The sequence below is a fragment of the Podarcis vaucheri genome (genome assembly GCF_965113315.1).
Source record: "Podarcis vaucheri genome assembly, chromosome: 3".
NCBI classification, from domain to species: domain Eukaryota; kingdom Metazoa; phylum Chordata; class Lepidosauria; order Squamata; family Lacertidae; genus Podarcis; species Podarcis vaucheri.
In genome coordinates, this window is record NC_138761.1 from 41,766,178 (window position 1) to 41,785,323 (window position 19,146).

The window sequence follows — 19,146 nt, forward strand, 5'->3', positions numbered from 1 at the left end:
CACTATCTTCTTCTGGCTCTTTCAACAAGCAGTTCCAGGCCAGAAAATTCAAGTGCAGAGTGAAAATTTGGAACATCAGAGACCTAGGGAGAAATGTATGCACACCTTTCCCATGCCCAGTAACTATTATGCAATTATCTAATTTATTAAATTTTCAACATAGTGTAAGCCACCTCAAGACCTTCAGTTAGTAGGTGAGTTTAAATCCTTCAGTTAATTACGGTAATTAATTTGAGTTAAGCTGCACTGAGGATTCCAAACTGCAATTGGGTCTCGGAGCCTTGCCTCAATTTATCTATCACAGGCTGTGGGTTCTTCTCTCTTCTGGAGATCCATGAGCTGAAATCTTCCCTCTATTGCCACTTTTCTGCTCCAACATGCTCCCCTGGTGCCTCCCTGTTGGTCTCAGACTATACCAAATCCAGCCTCCCTTGGCTGCCTCTGCAAACAATAACTCTGGCTTTGTGTTTTGGTTTAAGAGATCAGCTTCACTCCAGCCCAAATCTGATAAGGTCTTGGCAACATTTTAATCCATCTTTCATTTACCCAAGTTAGTATAAATATTCTCAACTGGGTTACCCATCATTCCCAGCATATCTGAAAATAATTATACTTGACATTCCCAACTGGGTGGAGAAAACCTAAATACATGTTGCTGGGAAGTTGGCAAAAGAATTAAAAATAAAGACTAGAACTCAGGTTAGGTTACTGCACCACTATATATTCATATACAGACAAACACATATATGTAACAAAAAAAGGAAGAGTTTATTTTTATTATAGTGAAGACACATAATTTAAGATCCGGGTTAGGAGGTGCAAATAAAGGATGAAATGTGCAGGAATGCTGCCACCCATAATTTCCCAAAGTTACATAGGAAGCTGATGCACAGATCCCAAAGACATGTTTTGTGAGATTCATAAAATCTGTACAATTTTCAGACACGGGAAAAGGTCAGACACTTTTGTTTCCATTTGCTTATGGTATTGTGACTTTATGATATTAGTGTACAAACATCACACTAAGTCCAGCCTTGAGGATCCAGACACACCAGCATTATGGTTCCTATTTGTTCCCAATACTTATTGAATCTCAAACAAAATACATTTACTGGGACTGTATAGAAAAAATACATCTAGGCAACTGAGAATCCAATATTACAGTTCAGAAACTTATTTAACAAGAGCAAAAGTAATTTACATGATCCTCCCAAATGTTAAATGTCAAAAAATGAGCATTCAATGAAAAACCCTCCCTCGCTTACGATAATGACAAAGGAGATTTATAAACATTAATGGATTTTCTCCAATATTTCCCCAAATAACTAAGAAAAATTATTAAGCCTAACTCTTTTCTGAAAGGCAGATGTTTATTTAATTATAAATTATATGTTAGCTATTAACCCTGCAGCCAGAATCATACTTTAGTTAAATCCATGAAGTTCATCCAGTTTTACATATGATGACTATAAAACACTACACAGTCTTCTCCTCTTTTATCATCTGGCTTCAGCACACAAACAAGCAGCAGCATGTCCAATTCACATGTGAAGGGAATAAATTTGAGTCAAATTGTTTTTTATGCAATCGCTGGCAGCAGGTGAGAAAATGTTGTATTGTGTCATCATGGCAATTTCCAGCTGCCCTTCCATTGAAGTTATAATAGCAAACAGTATCAGATCACCAATGACAAAACACAAGGCTCCAGATTTAGCTCAGGATAAAAAGGATTTTACCTCTTGTGCCTATAAAAAACACTATATATATCACACACACACTCACACACACCATCCAGTAAGGTAAGTTACAGAAAGCAAAGAGTAAGGTTACCATAACTTCCATCATAGAGCTTCAGTATGCGGATGACAACATATTGTGTGCATGCTCAGAGGATGACCTCCAAACCATCCTAAATATCTTTGCAGAAGCTTACGAAAAGCTTGGCCTATAACTCAACATCCAAAAAACCAAAGTGCTGCACCAGCAAGTACAAAATAACCCCTCTGCAGCGCCACAAATCCAACTCAATTGTGTAATGTTGGAAAATGTTGATCACTTCTCCTACCTAGGCAGTTATCTTTCCACAAGGGCCAACAATGATGCTGAAATCCAGCATCGCCTGAGCTCTGCGAGTGCGGCTTTCTCCCAATTGAAGTGCAGAGTGTTTGAGGACCAGGACATTCGCAGGGAAACCAAAATGCTTGTTTACAAAGCTATTGTACTACTAACCTTACTATATGCTTGTGAAACATGGACCACTTATAAACGCTATATCCAACTCCTCGAAAGATTCCACCAACGGTGTCTCCGAAAAATTTTACCCATCACTTGGGAAGACAGTCGAACTAATATCAGTGTACTGGAAGAAGCAAAGATCACCAGTGTTGAAGCAATGATTCTTCAACATCAACTTCGTTGGGACTGGTCATGTTGTGCGGATGCCTAATGGTCTTCCAAAGCAACTACTCTATTCCAAACTTAAAAATGGAAAGCGTAATGCTGGTGGTCAACAAAAGAGGTTTAAAGACTGACTCAAGGCAAATCTAAAAAAATGTACTATAAACACTGACAACTGGGAAACACTGGCCTGCGAGCGCTCCAGTTGGAGAACAGCCTTTATCAAAGGTGTCATGGGCTTTGAAAACACTCAAACTCAGGACACAAGGGAGAAGTGTGCTAAGAGAAAGGCACGCTTGGCAAATCCACACCGTGATCAACTCCCGTCTGGAAACCAATGTCCCCACTGTGGAAGGACGTGCGGATCCAGAATTGGCCTCCACAGCCACTTACGGACTCATTGTTAAAACCGTGTTTATAGAAGACAATCTTACTCGGCTACAAGTGATCAGCAAAGAAGAAATAAAGTTACAAAGTGCTGTTAAGGTTGTACCTTATTAACAGCCCAATCCAATGCATCTTCTCTAAGAAGTAAGGATGAAGATCTCATCAGCAAATTCCTCTACAATGCTGTATCTGGGGATCTCAGGAGCTAACACTCAACAGCAGGCCTGTACAGAGTTTGTCTGAGGCGCAGGGCAGGAGTCTTATTAGAATAAAGTTATAAACTCAACGCGGGTCGCGCTGTGGGTTAAACCACAGAGCCTAGGACTTGCTGATCAGAAGGTTGGCGGTTCGAATCCCCACGACGGGGTGAGCTCCCGTTGCTCGGTTCCTGCTCCTGCCAACCTAGCAGTTCGAAAGCACGTCAAAGTGCAAGTAGATAAATAGGTACCGCTCCGGCGGGAAGGTAATCGGTGTTTCCGTGTGCTGCTCTGGTTCGCCAGAAGCGGCTTAGTCATGCTGGCCACATGACCTGGAAGCTGTACACCGGCTCCCTCAGACAATAAAGTGAGATGAGCGCCGCAACCCCAGTCGGTCAAAACTGGACCTAATGGTCAGAGGTCCCCTTTATCCTTTTATAAACTCAACTGAAAAAGCAGCCAGTCCCTGGCAATAGGTTGCTGACCAGCTTAGCCTTCTGAGGCCCAGGACAATTGTACCCAGCTACCCAACCCCTTTTGCATGGGCCTGCCCAATAGTTAGGAAAAGACATGAGGATACAAACCATAATATATAATGCTGCAACTGTCTCAGGTGTCTCCACTCTGTCCCCCTAGCTATATATTACTACTGTGCCTTCTCTGACCTGTATTGCACTACAGTGGTACCTTGGGTTACATACGTTTCAGGTTACAGACTCCGCTAACCCAGAAATAGTGCTTCAGGTTAAGAACTTTGCTTCAGGATGAGAACAGAAATCGGGCTCCGGCAGCACGGCGGCAGCAGGAGGCCCCATTAGCTAAAGTGGTGCTTCAGATTAAGAACAGTTTCAGGTTAAGGATGGACCTCTGGAACAAATTAAGTACTTAACCCGAGGTACCACTGTAATGTTTTTCCATCCCCAAAGCAGGCAATAGTGCCTCCCAAACAAGGGAAGCACTACCCTCCATATAAAGCTAATCTCTCTGTTGGCAAGGGCCCCTGTAAGTAAGCAATGGTGGTTGGCAAGGCCACGTTGCTCACTTGATTTCCCAACATGGAAGTCACTGTTGGTAACTTGAAAAGGGGAACAGGGAGGGAGGTTGGTGCGGTGCAGGTACTGTGGCAGAGTCAATCAATAGGGCATATATGTTCATAACGTGGACATGATTGCATCTTTTATCATTAAGATGCTTTCTGTCTGAAGTGATAATACTTGCATTGTACACCAAATTATAATAACCTTCCCCCCCCCATTATGCCCATTCACAAGTTGTGCCAGAAATGTCTGTGACAAAAAAACCAAAAACAAAACTAGAATAAGGGTGCATAATAGGCACAACTGGATCAAAACGATGCTAAAAATAATAATAAAGGATTAAGCCAGTTTACTAAGTCTTCTCTAGGGTCAGGATGCCTAGGTTTCTGAGCAGCTTTGAAAACAGAAACAAGTACAATTGATGCTCCTTATTTTCCTCAGTAGGAAAACATTATAAATATGTTTTTAGAAATTTGGATTTTTAAAAAGTCAGCTTCTCTACTTCAGACTGTCGAAAATTAGTCTTGTGTTATTTTGTGGTTAGTATAATGGTTTCTGCATTCTCCAAAACACGGCAAGCTCTACCCTTGGGTAAATCCCAAGCAAGTGCTCAAACAAAACAACACGTCAAGTCTGGCTGTGATCCTATACTCACTTACAAGGAAGTAAGCCTCAGTGAAATCAACAGGACTTAATTCTGCTTGTACCATCATAATACTATCTAGGAACCATAATAGGATCTAGGCACCATCACAAGAGGGAGAGGAAGCAAAATGGGCAGCAAGAAGGGACCTATCTCACCTCTAGGGAACTTGTGAAGTGAATTTGTGTATGCCTCTTCTCCCACACTCCCCTTTTCTTTACGTGGCCCACTAGTTCTTACTACTTCTAGGAACGAAGCACTTTGTGGTTGCCTAGGAACTGCGCAACATGTTCCCAAAGACGAAACCATTATGGGTCATGGAGTGGGTTGTAAACGGCTGCCTGAAGACTTGTAAACTGCAGCTGCTGCTCTCAGTTATCCCTGAAATTGCGTGTGCTGCAACCTGGATGGTATAAGGGTGACTTAAAGCTTCAAACCCTCAATGAACCTGCCCTGCTACATACATTACTAGATGGTTAACATAAGCATCTATATCAGATGAACTCTGATACCACTCAGAGGTCATGGTTCTCAGTTACAAAATAAGCAGCAGGCTTCTAAGTCTCAGCATGAAATACGAATCCATTCATTTGAAGAGTAGAGACATACAGGAAGATATAGCACAGAATTTACACCACAGAGTCTAATCATGTATTCCATCCCACAGGCCAAATAAAGCTAGCATTGTTTTTTAAAGGGACAAAAGGAGAATTAGAGCTATCAGAATGCTAATAAATAGGAATAACTGGTGCAGGGGCACATAACATTTAGCATATTTACTTCGAAATGTCTGAGTTGCTATTGCTTATACAAAATGGCAATAAAACCTCATTTTAAGAATGTAAAAACATAGAGCCCTGGTGGATCAGGCCAGTGGCCCATTTAGTCCTGCATCCTGTTCTCACAATGGAAAGTCTACAAGCAGGATGTGACTGCAACAGCACTCTTCCACTACTGCAGTTTCCAGCAGCAGATATTCAGAAGCACATGGCCTTCAACAGTGGACAAAGAACATATCTATCCAGGTAGCAACCATTCATAGCCTTAGCATTCATTTTCTTGAACTGTCCAAAATATAGTGATACATTGCAATGTAGAAAAGGAAAGAGTATCACCCCGACCCCACAAGGTGCTGTGATAAAACCGTCACAGCTCCTTCTACCGCCAATGGGGGAACAACAAGCAACACCCCAGCCCCATGAGGCACAAGGGTGAAACCGCCAAAGAAGGTAAGGTAAGCTGCAGGCAAGTCTCACCCACAATATACCACTGGGTGAAGGCGCCATAATGCTCTGGCCCTTAATATATTGTCTAGGAGTGGTTCATCACCCAGGCCTACTGTCCAGAAATAATCAGGGAAGCAAGCATGACACAAAGCAAAAAGCAGACATGTCCCTCACAGGTTTGATGCAAACCATACTTTGCAAACCAGGATTAGAAGTTATCAGTTTTCAGTCCTGGTCTGCAGGCAAGCACAAACCAGTTTGCCAGTTTGGATAAAAGAGCAAACCACGGCTTTCATCAAACCAAGAAGGGAATCAAGGTGCAAGATTGGAAGGAATAGTTGGAAATGCATGAGAACAATGGTTTTGCCAGGTTCATTCACATAAGGTCATATCATAGTTTGGCATTATGTTTGGGTCAGACTATAATGTGTAGCATGCAATACATAATTGTTCAAGCTGCAGTGATAATTCCTTTTACCTCTGTGGATAAAAATTCGTTCTGTGTGGAATGCAATAAAATAGCCAAATTTATTTTGAGAGATCAAGTGGAACCATATCCCTGCATATACCGGCTGCAAGGATATGAAATAATTCCACCATGTGCAATTAATCCTTAACTTCAAGTTCTTGTGTTAAGTTTATTTGAATAACCTAGCCCCCTGTGCAATCACTGGATCAATCTCTCTCTCAGTTATTGTTAGTACAGCAGTGTAAGTCAGGGACAAATGATTTCTGCAGTTCTGAAATCTCACTACTGAAACAAAGAAAAGAAAGAGAACCACAATAAATTTATTTGCCTGATAAATTCAAATTAATGTGAACTCATCCTCTACCTGTCAGTCACATCCTTTACCTCCCTGGATCTTGGCAGCCCTGCTGCCAAAGCTGCCTGGCTACTCCAACAGCACACAGCAATTCCTACCTCATATCCTAGACGATCTCCCCTCCCCTCTTTTATCTTGGCCTTTACTAATTGTTTTTGTTCACTCTTGTCCTCCACCCATCACTATTATAGATACCTCCTCTGTGTCTCACTCTCCTCAGTTACTGTAACTTTCAGACTTCCAGCTCAGCTTTACAGTTTTTAGCTTCCCTCTTTGGTCAATACCATTCCGTAATTTCCCACTGCATAAAGATAAATGAATGCATTCTGCACGAATTAAAAATGGAATTCTTACAGTTTTGGGGTACTATCTCACCAGTGGACTAATACCATATCCTTTATTTCAACACTTTACTTTGGAGGGGGGAAAGCTCTTTTACAATTCTTTCATTATCAGAGGCTTTAATATTGCAACTATCTTGATCTTCTATACAGACATTGTCCTTGTCGTACTTAATCTTGCGCCCTAACAAAACAGCAAGTTTTCGGATTTGAACAACACAGCACAATAAGAATCTTCGGCTCTCTGAAGTTATAAATAAAATGGCAAAGTGCACAAATCATATCCAAACTGCTACTGTAACATTTCAGGTGCCTAGAAACACCAGAATTGCTATGCTGGATCCTAAAAATGATTTCATTATCCTGATGAAATTGTTCTCCAATCTCTGCATACACACATAGTACTTTGCAGTGTGTTATGAGTCTTTGGCTAATTAAACAATCTATGGATTTTTATAGTGCGGTGGGGGGTGGTATTTTCGTTTGTTACTATGTTATGTGTTTTCGTGTTTTCGTATTGTAAACCATCCTGGGATGAAGGGCAGTATATAAATTGAATAAATAAATTAAAATAAAGTTTTCATGACTTGTGACCCAACAAACCATACCTTGCAAGTGCTTAACAGCCCCCCCATGCTTTTGCAATATATGGGTCACCACTATATATAGTTGGTGGGCTTGACATTGCTGAATGGACCACAAGCTGCATGGGCCTGCACTAATGTCAATCCTTCAATATAAGACAATGAATCCAACGCACACTCTCCTCCCTCTTTGCTGTGGCTCCTATGTCAACCTGGTTTGATCAGGCTATATTTCAAAAAAGTAAGCAATGCACTAACACCTTGTCTTATACTCACTACACATAGGTTCAAATCCCCTATTCAGTCTACAGCTTCAACAGAAGATGACAGTATGACAAACTCAGAGCAGGCCTGTTTTATCTTTTTCATGTGGTAACCACTTGGCATGGTGCCTTCTCCATACCAATGCCATACTGTGTCAAGGCAGTCATCTCATTAATCTTAAAAATTGTACTGGGGAGTTTCCATTCCAGCACAAGGAATGGAGACTGCTGGTGTGGAAATCTTTGTGCTGGTTGGGGGAAAAAACCCTACATTATAAACAGCTGCATGTTATGACAACTGCATAGAGAATATACCATATACAGGATATTTCTAAAAGCTTCTGCACTATAAAGATAACACATAGACAGGCTTCTCAGCTGACCTATGACAGAATACACACACACACACACACACACACACACACACACACACTTCCTTTTCCTCATCAGCTCTCTCTGCCCAAGGCCTAATTCTACACATTAATTTTTAAATGTCATCATTATTTTCATGCGGTGAACGTTCCTTCAGAATTTACAGCCACAAGGTATTTATTACATTCTGCAGAAGCTAAACTTTCCAGTGAGCCTCCACTGTATGGTGAATATTAAAGGAAAATGCTCGCAGCTTGAAAATTGTGAGGAAATGTTATCTCTTGGTGGTGTTGCGATGTGAAAAATGATGGCAGAATCCGTTCTACAGAAGCCTCATTCATACTTTGCTGTTTACATGTAGACTCAATGTGTGGGAAGGAGAATGGGGCTACGCCCGGCAGCTCCAGCATCACATGTCCCAGCCCCCCAGCCCTGACACCCATGCACTCCATGGAACTTCAGTAAAGTGGAGCCACCCCACACACAGGTACATATGCATAAGCTCCCCTCTACATATAATCTGTTGAATACATGGACATGGAGGCTGAACCAGCAGACACTCTCAACTCTCCCCTCCACGTATTGGTACCTGCCCCATTATGCTTCAGGAGTGGAGGCAGCTGATTCAGACCGACTATCTCCTATAGATTCAATGAATGAAAGGTTAAATTGTCTAAATGATCTTTGGCCTTGAAGGTCAAAATCTGTCTCCTCACCTTCCAGCAGTTTCCATCTGCCTTCCTAGTTTTCCCAATGTGTGTGGGGAAACCAACTTTGTAGGAAATGGCAAATTTTATACTCCTTTTTACATTCAGTAGTAATGGTTACACACACCAAGTCCCCTAATCCAGGGCTCCACTAGAAAATCTCTAAACATGAACAATGGAAAAAGGTATTACTGTGTTTGGAGAAACCAATGCAATGCATTTACAGGATTTTGCAGCTGTGGAAAAGAAAGGGATACTCCTAAGTAAGGCCCAATAAACAGATTCCTTAAGAAGGGCTGGAAACCGTGAACCACTAGCTCCTCCCAACGGGTGAAACATTCAACCTGAATGTTAGCTTAGATCTTACAAGAATGTACATCAAAATGCAAATGTACTGCTGTAATAACATAGGCATCAGTAGCAGATGCTCAGACTAATAAAATCATTGTTTGTTACACATTAAAGATGGATTATTTGTTGTCTGGGACAAAACGGAATGCACTACATGACAGTTGTCCTCAATAAAACTATTTCTACTTCCATATGCATACCAGGAGTCAGACATTCTATCCAGAATTTATTGCATTTGTTTCCATATGTAAATGTTGAAACAAACAGAAGCATTTATTTCAGTCTATGCAAAATGAAGGTCTGTGTGGGACATCTGGAGACCAGACCCTCAATAGCTTCTTTAGCTGCACAGGAACAGACTGAAACTACGCCCTGCACCAGCCAAGTGGGATGCAGCCAACCAGCTCTTGCCTACCTGCCACATATTTTCCCTTGGATAGGGCTTTATATGCTCTACAATTCCACGAAAACTCTCCACAAATACCGAATTCAGTATGGGTGTAGAATCTAAGCCTATCTTGAAAAGAAAAGAAAAGAAAAGGTATTTCGAGCCCTTATGACTAGTGCCAGAAGAGGGGCAATGTGGGCTGCTAGAATATTTCACTGCTCTTTCGGCAGCCCACTGCACTCCCAAAAGGCAAGGTGACTGCTTTGCCTCCTTCCAGTTCAGCTTAGAAGCCAAGTGGGCTGTCAAGAGATATGAAACACTCAGCCCTTCCTCTAGAAGCTTACTGTAATTCTATGCTGGGCAGGGGAAGACCTCTCCTCCAAACTGGCTGCCAGTGAAGGCAAAGAGCACATCATCCCGGCAGCCCCTACTTGGGGCTCAGGGGTAGAAACCCCAGCCTTCACTTCTAGCATAGAAACCAAGCAGGCAGGTATCTCCCTGTTTCTACACTGGAAGCACTGGAGGTGAACTTCCTTCCTGTACATCTAGCACAGAAACACACCAGGCCGGTGGCAAAGGGATACAGCAACCCATGTTTCTGTGACCAGCAGTAATCAAGACTCAGAATCAGAGGCTGTGGTCTCCTGATTAAGAATCCAGACAAAGTTCAGGGATCTGAGCCAGCTGCTGGGCATTAGGAGACCATTCTGCCTGAGCCTGTCAGACAGGAGCAACTAGATGAAACTCCCATACCACAAGGGCAAATATGGCCAGAGCCAAGACCCTCACAAGCATTTTCCTGAATCCAAGGACCCAATACTTCCCACAATACCTCACCAGTCTAGCGGTAGAGGAAGTGCCCCAGGCTATGGAACTGAGGAGTGCCCATCTTCAGGTCAGAGGTTTTTCCTTAAATTCTCTACAACAGGGAGGAGCCTAGGAAAGGTACTCTAGAAACTGAAGCTTGAAAAGGCTGTCTGCTCTCAACCTCTGTTGGAGCAAGTTGCTCACTCAGAGCTATCCGTGGTCCTGACCTGCCTTGCCCCAAGGGATCTGGTATCAGACCAGAACATGACAGACATACAGCCTGATTTCTATGCTGGAAATATAGGCCAGGGCTTCGCCTACTGGATGTCTAGCATAGAAATCTATCAGGCTGGCAAGAGAGACACAGACCACTTCATCCCTCTGCTGCCAGTTCACTGCACTTCTGTGTGAGATGCACAGGCGGCTCTTCCTACATGCTCAGCATAGAAATGGAGCAGGCTGGAAAAAGAGGCAGGCAGTGACCATTCCTGGCCCATTCCTGTTTTCTGTGTCTGCAATCTACCCATAAGAGAAGCTGGAAAAGAAAGGAGAGGGTGCTCTATCCATACTTCAACAGCAACTCGTATGAGTAAAAAGCAGGCAGGTAATTTTGGAGTGCTAATTTATAAGGCTGCCTTAATGAATTTAAAGTGGGAAGGCTAAAATTTCTAAAATCAAGAGCTGCATGAAAAAACAACACCCAACAACAACAAAAAAGCCACCACACAAACAAATTCAGGTGGCAGCACTGAGGCCACCACAGAAATGGTCCTGCTTCTTGCAGAGGCTGATCTGGCAAACATGCAAGACGGAATTCAGAGCAAGTTGCCACTTGCAGATCTTAACTGACAACAGAGGATCATACACAAAGCTGTTCTACCCTGAATTCCCGTGCTTATATGAAATGATTGCAGGCTAAAATTAATTGATATTAATAAGGAACCTTAATCTGAACATGATAAAACTACTAAGCCCTGCAGGGGGGGAAATACACTGCACTGTGTAAACAAACAAAACAGCCCGATGGAGAATATAAGCTATTTCAGTTTTATTTGTTTTGTCAATTACTTCCCCTTATTTTATGCATAGATTTAATTCATTTAATCAAATCAGAATATATTCCCTTACCATGCAGGTATGACACAGGGGATTTCCTGCAACAAATACATGTATGGGGCTGTGCCTCAACCCATTAGCTGGCCACACAATGGTAGCCCTTGTAAGGTCCTTGATGGCTTTATTTATTTATAGAGTTGTATCCAGCCATGTAGAAGACCTCACAATCCCGCAGGTGATGTTTCCCTTCAGTTTTGTAGTCATGGGGCAAACTGGCAGTTAATCAGAAGGGGGAAGCAAGCTCCTTGCCTTTGCTCCTTCCCTGGACAATATTTGGGGATAGATGGGCTGGTCTCCTTCTTGCTGCGATGATGGAAGCCACTGCTTAAGGAAAGAGATTACACTGCACACATGGTTACTTACGTTTGGTGCACCTCTGAGAGCCAGGAGCTTTGCTCCAGCCGTGACAGCACTGCCCTCCACAGACATTCACCCTGCAGCAACAGGAAAGAAAGGAAACAATTCACCACAGCCCCTCTTATAACCTCATCAACAGCCAGGTGCAGCACTCTCTAAATCCAGCTACAAATCAATTGCACACTTCTCCCCCTCCCTTCCCGCCCCATTAGGGAATGAGGCCCTTGCAAAAGAATTGCTCCTCACCTCAATGCAGGGGTGAGATGGGAAAGAGCTGAAAAGGAGAGAAAAGTAACATGCTAAAGGAGGAAAGACTCGGCAGACACCAGCTCACTGTAATGAATGCTAGGAGTTGGCAAGGAACAGTAAAGTTTAAAGCCTGAGGGAGGGCAATTATAAATGTTCTAAATAAGAATAAGACACTCATTGTTCTTTAGCACTCCAGCCTCAAGCTCCTAACAGATGAAAATAGGCCTCCCCTGGCTTGTTGTGCTTCCTAACAGGGAGTGGAGAGCTTTCTTTATCTGTAGTTACCTCACTTTCATTACATGTGACCTCAAGGCACATCCCTCTTGGCTGTATAAGCATGAGAAAGCGTGCAGACGTCCAAATGTCTCTGTTGTTTACATTCTCATCACCTTCCCAAAGATTAGGCCCTGAAGCCAGCCATAATCAGTGAAGAGCCACAGCAGGATATCCAAGGAGAAAGGGAAAGAAAGCCCTAAAGACTTAGCACCAAGACAGCTGAAAGGATCAAGGTCAGATTCAGCCCTTTCCAGGCTTAAACAGGCCATATTAGGAGACAGGTTTTGAGGTACCATAAAAGAGTAGCCAGTCATCAACATGCAACGGGCACCCATTTGGATTTTCTGCACGTGTTGACAAAATTCATTGGGCCATCTCTGTGAAGGGTGCCATCCACGTAAGCCATCTTGCTCAGTGGCTGTCAAACCTTAGTACCTAACAATCTCCCTCGTGGAGTTTTTGTCTGATGTCTTACCCCAATACCTTTTCTGCAACCTTGTCCATTTTCTAGGATCCCTCTCTTGTGAACACATGAAAAGGTGAGACATACTTAACAATCTATTGCTGTGAATATGATCTATGTGACAAAGTGAAGCCATTAAACGACAAGGCCCAACAGGGTAGAATACTGAATAGCTACTGCAGAAGGAAAATGGCAGAAACAATTTCAATAACCAGGCCTTATGAAACATGTAAAGTTGTAATAAAAAGGCTGCCTTTAGGCATGGCAGCGCCATACCTGCGATGTATGTATCAGGTATTACTGATAAGAAATTGCAGGGCAGACATTGAGAGTTCCACAAATGTTTGGGTCTAGAGCCATTTAATCAGCTAAATGGATCAATTTTTTTTAAAAAAATTAAACTGTCTAAAAAGCATCTAGGAATAATCAAGCAGCAAAATTTTAATATAAAATAAAATAAAATAAAATAAAAGCCCACTATTTTTAATAATGTACAAGAAATTTATTTTTAATAGTGTACAAGACAGGTGCTATCCTAGAAGAGTTATTCTCCTTTCTCACCCACACAGAAGAGAATGCCTCTTCTAAATGTGGCCTGGTGTAATCCATGGAAGCATTAGCAACAACATGAAAAAGGAAGCTGCTCCAGAACTATTTATTCATATGCACACACAAAAATCACAATTAATTAAGATTTCTTGAATGACGGCTCAACTTTTACCATGTGTATGCACTATTGGGCAGGCAGCTGTTTCCTAATGATCAGTCAAATACTACAATGGTAATTTCAAGGATTCCATCATTCTTTTATGATACGTAACTTCAGAAGATGCAAAAGCCTCTTTTCTACATTGACTCATGATTTGTATGATGCCTCCTCAGAAAGTGCCAAAGCCTTTCAGGGAGGGCTAAATATACAAACAACTCCCCATTTGTGCAAGGGTTGTGTTCCAGGTCATTGTACATGTCAGTAGTCAAACATAAGCCAGTTCTGCTACTGCCCCCTTCCGGGGCCAAAAACAACACACGTGTTGGTGGTCATACGTCAATCGGACACATGCAAAATGGTCACCACCTGTGCCAACCCTCAGACAATATTCACAAACAACACTCTCTTAACTGAGAAGGAAAAGGGGGCTCAAATGAACGTTCTGTCCCAAACTTTCTCAAAGGTTCTTGAATATGTCATTGGAATTATAGGTAACTCAAAACTCCCTCAAATTGTGGAAAATCCTTCACTTAAAAAGGCCACCACCACCATTTCAAAGTCTCAAACCTCACCTCAAGCCTTACGGTAGAGGGCAGAACCAGCTCCAAGTCTGGGCCCTGTTGGTCTAGCCTGCCACTAGTGGTGAGTAGCAGAAATTTCCCACCAGCCACCACTTTTATTCCCCACAATGGCACACTGCAACACTACAGCAGGGGCACTGAGGGAAACTAAAATGGAAGCTAGACCTGTTGCTGCAGGGAATGCTAGGCCAAAAAAAAAGAAGTCTTTTTTTAATGGAGTCCCATGTGGTCAAGGCCAGGATCCATGGTGGGCCATATTTGAACCCTAGCAGCTGCCCAAGAATGGCAACCTTGCAGCAGTAGGTAGGAATGCCTCTCCCCTCCCAAAAATAAAAAAATCACCACAAAGCCAAGCCAAGCAAGCACCTCGTGTAATGCTCCCCATTGTCCTCATTTCCCAACCCAATACTCAGCCAGGTGTGAAGCAATACAGCAAAGCCCAGCAGATGGATTCCTCCCCTCACAGCCCGGCCCATTTTTTCTCCACCCTGTGGTAGAGGCTCCAGCCATAATAAATAAATCTTGGGCTGACCCAACCCCCTTAACTGATAGAGAAAGGGGGGGCAAGGCCGAAAGATAGCGGCCCTACTTCGTTCAGGAGAAGGCAGTGAGAAGGGTTGGGGGGGGAGAAGAGAGGCATTGTGGGAAACACCGAGCATACATTTCATTAAACAAGCGTTCCCGCTTCTGCAGGCGCGCGCGATCAAAGCCCGCCCCACCGGAGGGGGGAGCCGAATCTCTGGCCCGGAGGAAGCGATGCGGCCCCACGGGAAAGGGGCAGCGTCGCCTTACCCCTGCAGCTGCTGCAGATGGGGCTTGGAGTGAACCTGCACGCTGGAGGTGCTGTTGCTCTGACGCTGCTGGAGCTTGGAGCGCGCGACCAGCTTGCCCGCTTTGCTGAAAGTGGAAGAGGCGGCGGGTGCCGCCGGGACGCCGCTGCTGCTGCTGCTCGGCTTGTGCTGGAGTTGCACGGTGGGGCCCAAGCGGAGCTGCACGCTGGGGCCGCTGGCTTTGCTCATCCGGCGAGTCCGCTCCAAGGTGCTGCTGCTGCTGCTACTACTCCGCCGCGTGCTGCTGTAACGCGTGTTCAGCACCTCCACACTGAACGCGCGCTGGTGCTGCTGCTGCCCGCCGCTCTGCCGGCGGCTGCCCGACGTGCCCGGCAGCACATAGGTGATCGTCCTCCGCTTCGCCTTCTCGGAAGCGTCGAGGGCCGGGGACAAAAAGACACAGGCGCACAGCAGAAAACCCCACCTGATCCAAGCCATTTCCAAGAAACTCCCCGCGGCCACGAGAACTCCGCAAACCCTCGTTGCAGACAAAAGAAACGCACAAAGTTCCTGGTTTTGCAAAGGAGGTGGGGGAAAAAAAGATTGTCTGCAATTCCGTCGCTCCTGGAGTGTGGCTCCTTCTTCCCTTTTATCCTGAAAAGAAAACAAAAAAAGGGGGGCGGAAAGAGCTTTAGCTCCTCTCTCGCATCAGCCGCCGTCCAGGGCTCTCTTTCACCATGTGAGCAACTCCAGGGGAAAAAGTTGTTGCACGGAGTAAGAAAACATTGTTAAGGGAGAGGAAGCTCGGTGGGGTGTGGGGAAACCTCGGCTCCAGGCAGGAGGAGGAGCGGCGGCAGAAGGGTGTTTTCTGGTGGGGTTTTCTCTCTCTTTCCCCCTCTCCTCTCCAAAGAAAAGCTATTTCGGCTGCCGGAGTTTGCTAGTGGTCTAAACGCATGGCTAAGAAATAAGCTTTAAAGCAGTTCAGGCTGAGGAAGGAGGGGGGAAGAGTCTGTTTAAAAAGTTTCTACGGGTGTGCGGCTCCCCTTGAGTGTCAGATCTGCGCAGCCAATCTCAGGCAGGCATGACGTCAGGCAGCCGGTCCTAATTGGGAAAACTATAAAATGGGGCTGGGAGCTCACAGGCACGATCCAGTTTCAAAAACAGAGTTGCTGTAGACCTGAGAAGGCTCCTGGATCTGCGACCTTAGACAAAAGCTCAGTGATGTGCTATTGACGGATCCTTTCGTTCTTTGCATTTTGTAAGTGTTGGGCGGCTGGAAGTTAAAAGAGCGATCTTCACCCAGAATACAATGGTGGAAAGCGTGTGCACAATGCCTAAACACCAAGACAGACAACGCTGAAATGTATCACAACACCAGGGGTTGTACTATCTACCCATACTAAATTCTCATAATCTTTCCTTTTGTAACTTGCTTTCAAGAAGAAGAAAAATTAAATACAAAACACCAATGCCAGGCTAGTGCTTGATAACTTACCTTTGCAAAGTCACTAACTGCCATTAAGCTGTGATTTGAAAGGGTCTAAGCATTACAAAGTACAAAGGCATATAATATTGGTCATCAGTGTATCAAAAGAATGGCAAAACATCCATTACCTGAACTCCTAAAACTCTTTATGTGCTATTATATACAACACATCATTGAAAAAGCACATGCCATTACATTTTGAGTGTGTATATGTCAGTAACAATACAGTGCAATTTAATGCTTATTTACTCTGAAGTCAGCTGTACAATGAATGCTCTGTGGTACTTACTCCCAGATAAATATGCATAGGATTTCAGCCTTTAACCCTGATCCAAGCAAACTTTGATATACTACCAAATTAAATCAATAGGCTTCATTCCTGAGTAAACATAAATAGGATCACACTGCACATCTTGGTGAACCCAGTAGAATGTACAGCACAATCCTGCATGTGTTTATTTTGCTGATGAAAATGGTACTTATTCCCCTTCTGAGACTAATCCGCTTCACCGATGGCTCTAGTTTGCAAAAGGATATGCTGCAATACAGTGGTACCTCGGGTTACATACGCTTCAGGTTACATGCGCTTCAGGTTACAGACGCCGCTAAACCAGAAATAGTACCTCGGGTTAAGTACTTTGCTTCAGGATGAGAACAGAAATCATGCTCTGGTGGTGCGGCAGCAGCAGGAGGCCCCATTAGCTAAAGTGGTGCTTCAGGTTAAGAACAGTTTCAGGTTAAGAACAGGCCTCCGGAACGAATTAAGTAATTAACCCGAGGTATCACTGTAAATTTGTTAGTCTTTAGGGCACCACAAGAGACTTCGCTGGAAGAGACTAATATGGCTACCCCCCATAAATTATTGGATTATAAATATGTTTAGGATTCCCCCACACACACACTCTAAACTTTAGTCTAAAGCAAGTATTTTTAGCAAGAGGAAACAGTATAAATCAATGATTTTATATCATGGCGCACTTGTCTCTCAGGTAAGGGTAGGGAACCTGTACCCCCCACCATGTTGTTTGCTAGACTACAACTTCCAACATCCCTGGCTGGGGCAGAAGCATAGGAAGGTCAGGTGGTACCTGGTGGGTGCAGAAAATTTCTTGTCACCCCCTTTTTTATTTTATTTTTTGCCTGCAAAAATGGTTTTACGTTATTTCATATTTTCTTACAAAGGAATGTGGATTCTGGGGCCCTGATAACAAGTAGGCGACTGTGGACAGATACTTAAATCTACAGGATGGATTGTGTTTTGGCTCCACTGAATTGAAATTTCAGCCTTCATGACATATGAAAACGGCCAAGTAAACAGTTATTTTTGTGGAGGAGGGTCAAGATATTGACTGATATGCATGAAATTTCAGATATAGCTATATAATCCCTGGTGTAGACCTTTGGAGCAGGCATTTTCAAAAATAAAGTTTTTTATGAGCCGCCCTAGTAGGGCAGTAATTGTTCCTTGATAAATTTGTCACCCCCCTCCTTGATGGCACCCTGGGCGGACTGCCCCCCCTTCCTATGCTCCTGGCTAGGAGGAGGATGGGAGCTGGAGTGCAGCAACATCAGGGGTGGGCATAGGCTCCTCAGGGGTAAGTACAAGGCCCTTATTTTCTTTTAATGCATGTCTCAGCTGAAAGAGTGTCAGTGGTCCTATGCCTCTTACCTCAACCCCATCTCTAACCACTGCAATCCAGGTAGCTGTCTAATTCCATTCCTTGCACCAGAAGTCACTGGAAAATTGAGAGAGTGGACCTCTTTTGTTTTGTTTGTATTGGTTCTTTCCTCCTATCTATCTAAAAATAATTCATATTTTCAGAATGTGTACTGTCAGCTTAAACTATGATGAGTCTGAATGTATTTGTTTTCCTCAGTGCAGGACAAAACTTTTGAATCCTTTATCAAAACTTTCTGCTTAGTTTTCTTCTAGGCAGGATAAAAACAACAACACGCATTCAACCCTGTCCCATCTTGGGTATATGCCCAAAACATGTTATACTACATTTTACTTCCATGCTTTCCTTCAGCCAAAATAGACCCCAAGGCAACTCACAAAGGATAATGCAAAAGGTAAGTCAAGCAACAGCAACAACAAAAATAAAACACACATTTTAAAATAGATATATATAAACATTAAAAACAACAATTGGTAAAGGGACAAAGGATGTCAGAACAGGAGCAGTTCCTTCTTAGAAGCAGGAGCAGGTGTGGTGGTGGTGGACAAGCTTGCCTCTTGATTGTCCAGCACAGTATTTCCTCTTGCATGTCTGTTGAGTGGGAAAGCATTATGAAATAAGTAATTATTTTGATACATTTACTAGAAAATACCTGGCCTAAATTGGCTTTAACTGTATACACTATACACACAGACTTTTCCAGAACATATGCTGTGTTAAACAAACAGCAGTGGAATTAGCAGTTGCAGATAGATGTGATCCCACAACCTCTGTACAAATAGCTTCTTTACATTCTACTGGTCTCTTCATTTCTAGGGACCCCCCAGAGGGAAGTAATGACAATTAAGGTGGGACTTAAACAGGAGGTGCACAGGGGAGGAGAACCTGTGATCCTCCAGATGTTGTTGCACTCCAACTCACATCAGCCCCAGTTAG

General features: G+C 43.5%; 1 protein-coding gene across 1 annotated transcript in view; it reads right to left on the reverse strand.

Moving 5' to 3' along the window:
- The window catches only part of LTBP1 (latent transforming growth factor beta binding protein 1), a 186,046-nt gene extending 169,623 nt beyond the window's left edge, over positions 1 to 16,423 (reverse strand). The window contains 2 exon segments of the mRNA XM_082216221.1: positions 12,004 to 12,074; positions 15,068 to 16,423. Of these exon segments, the coding sequence (XP_082072347.1) occupies positions 12,004 to 12,074; positions 15,068 to 15,543 (547 nt within the window). The 5' untranslated portion in view covers positions 15,544 to 16,423.
- Between the last annotated feature and the right edge of the window lie 2,723 nt (positions 16,424 to 19,146).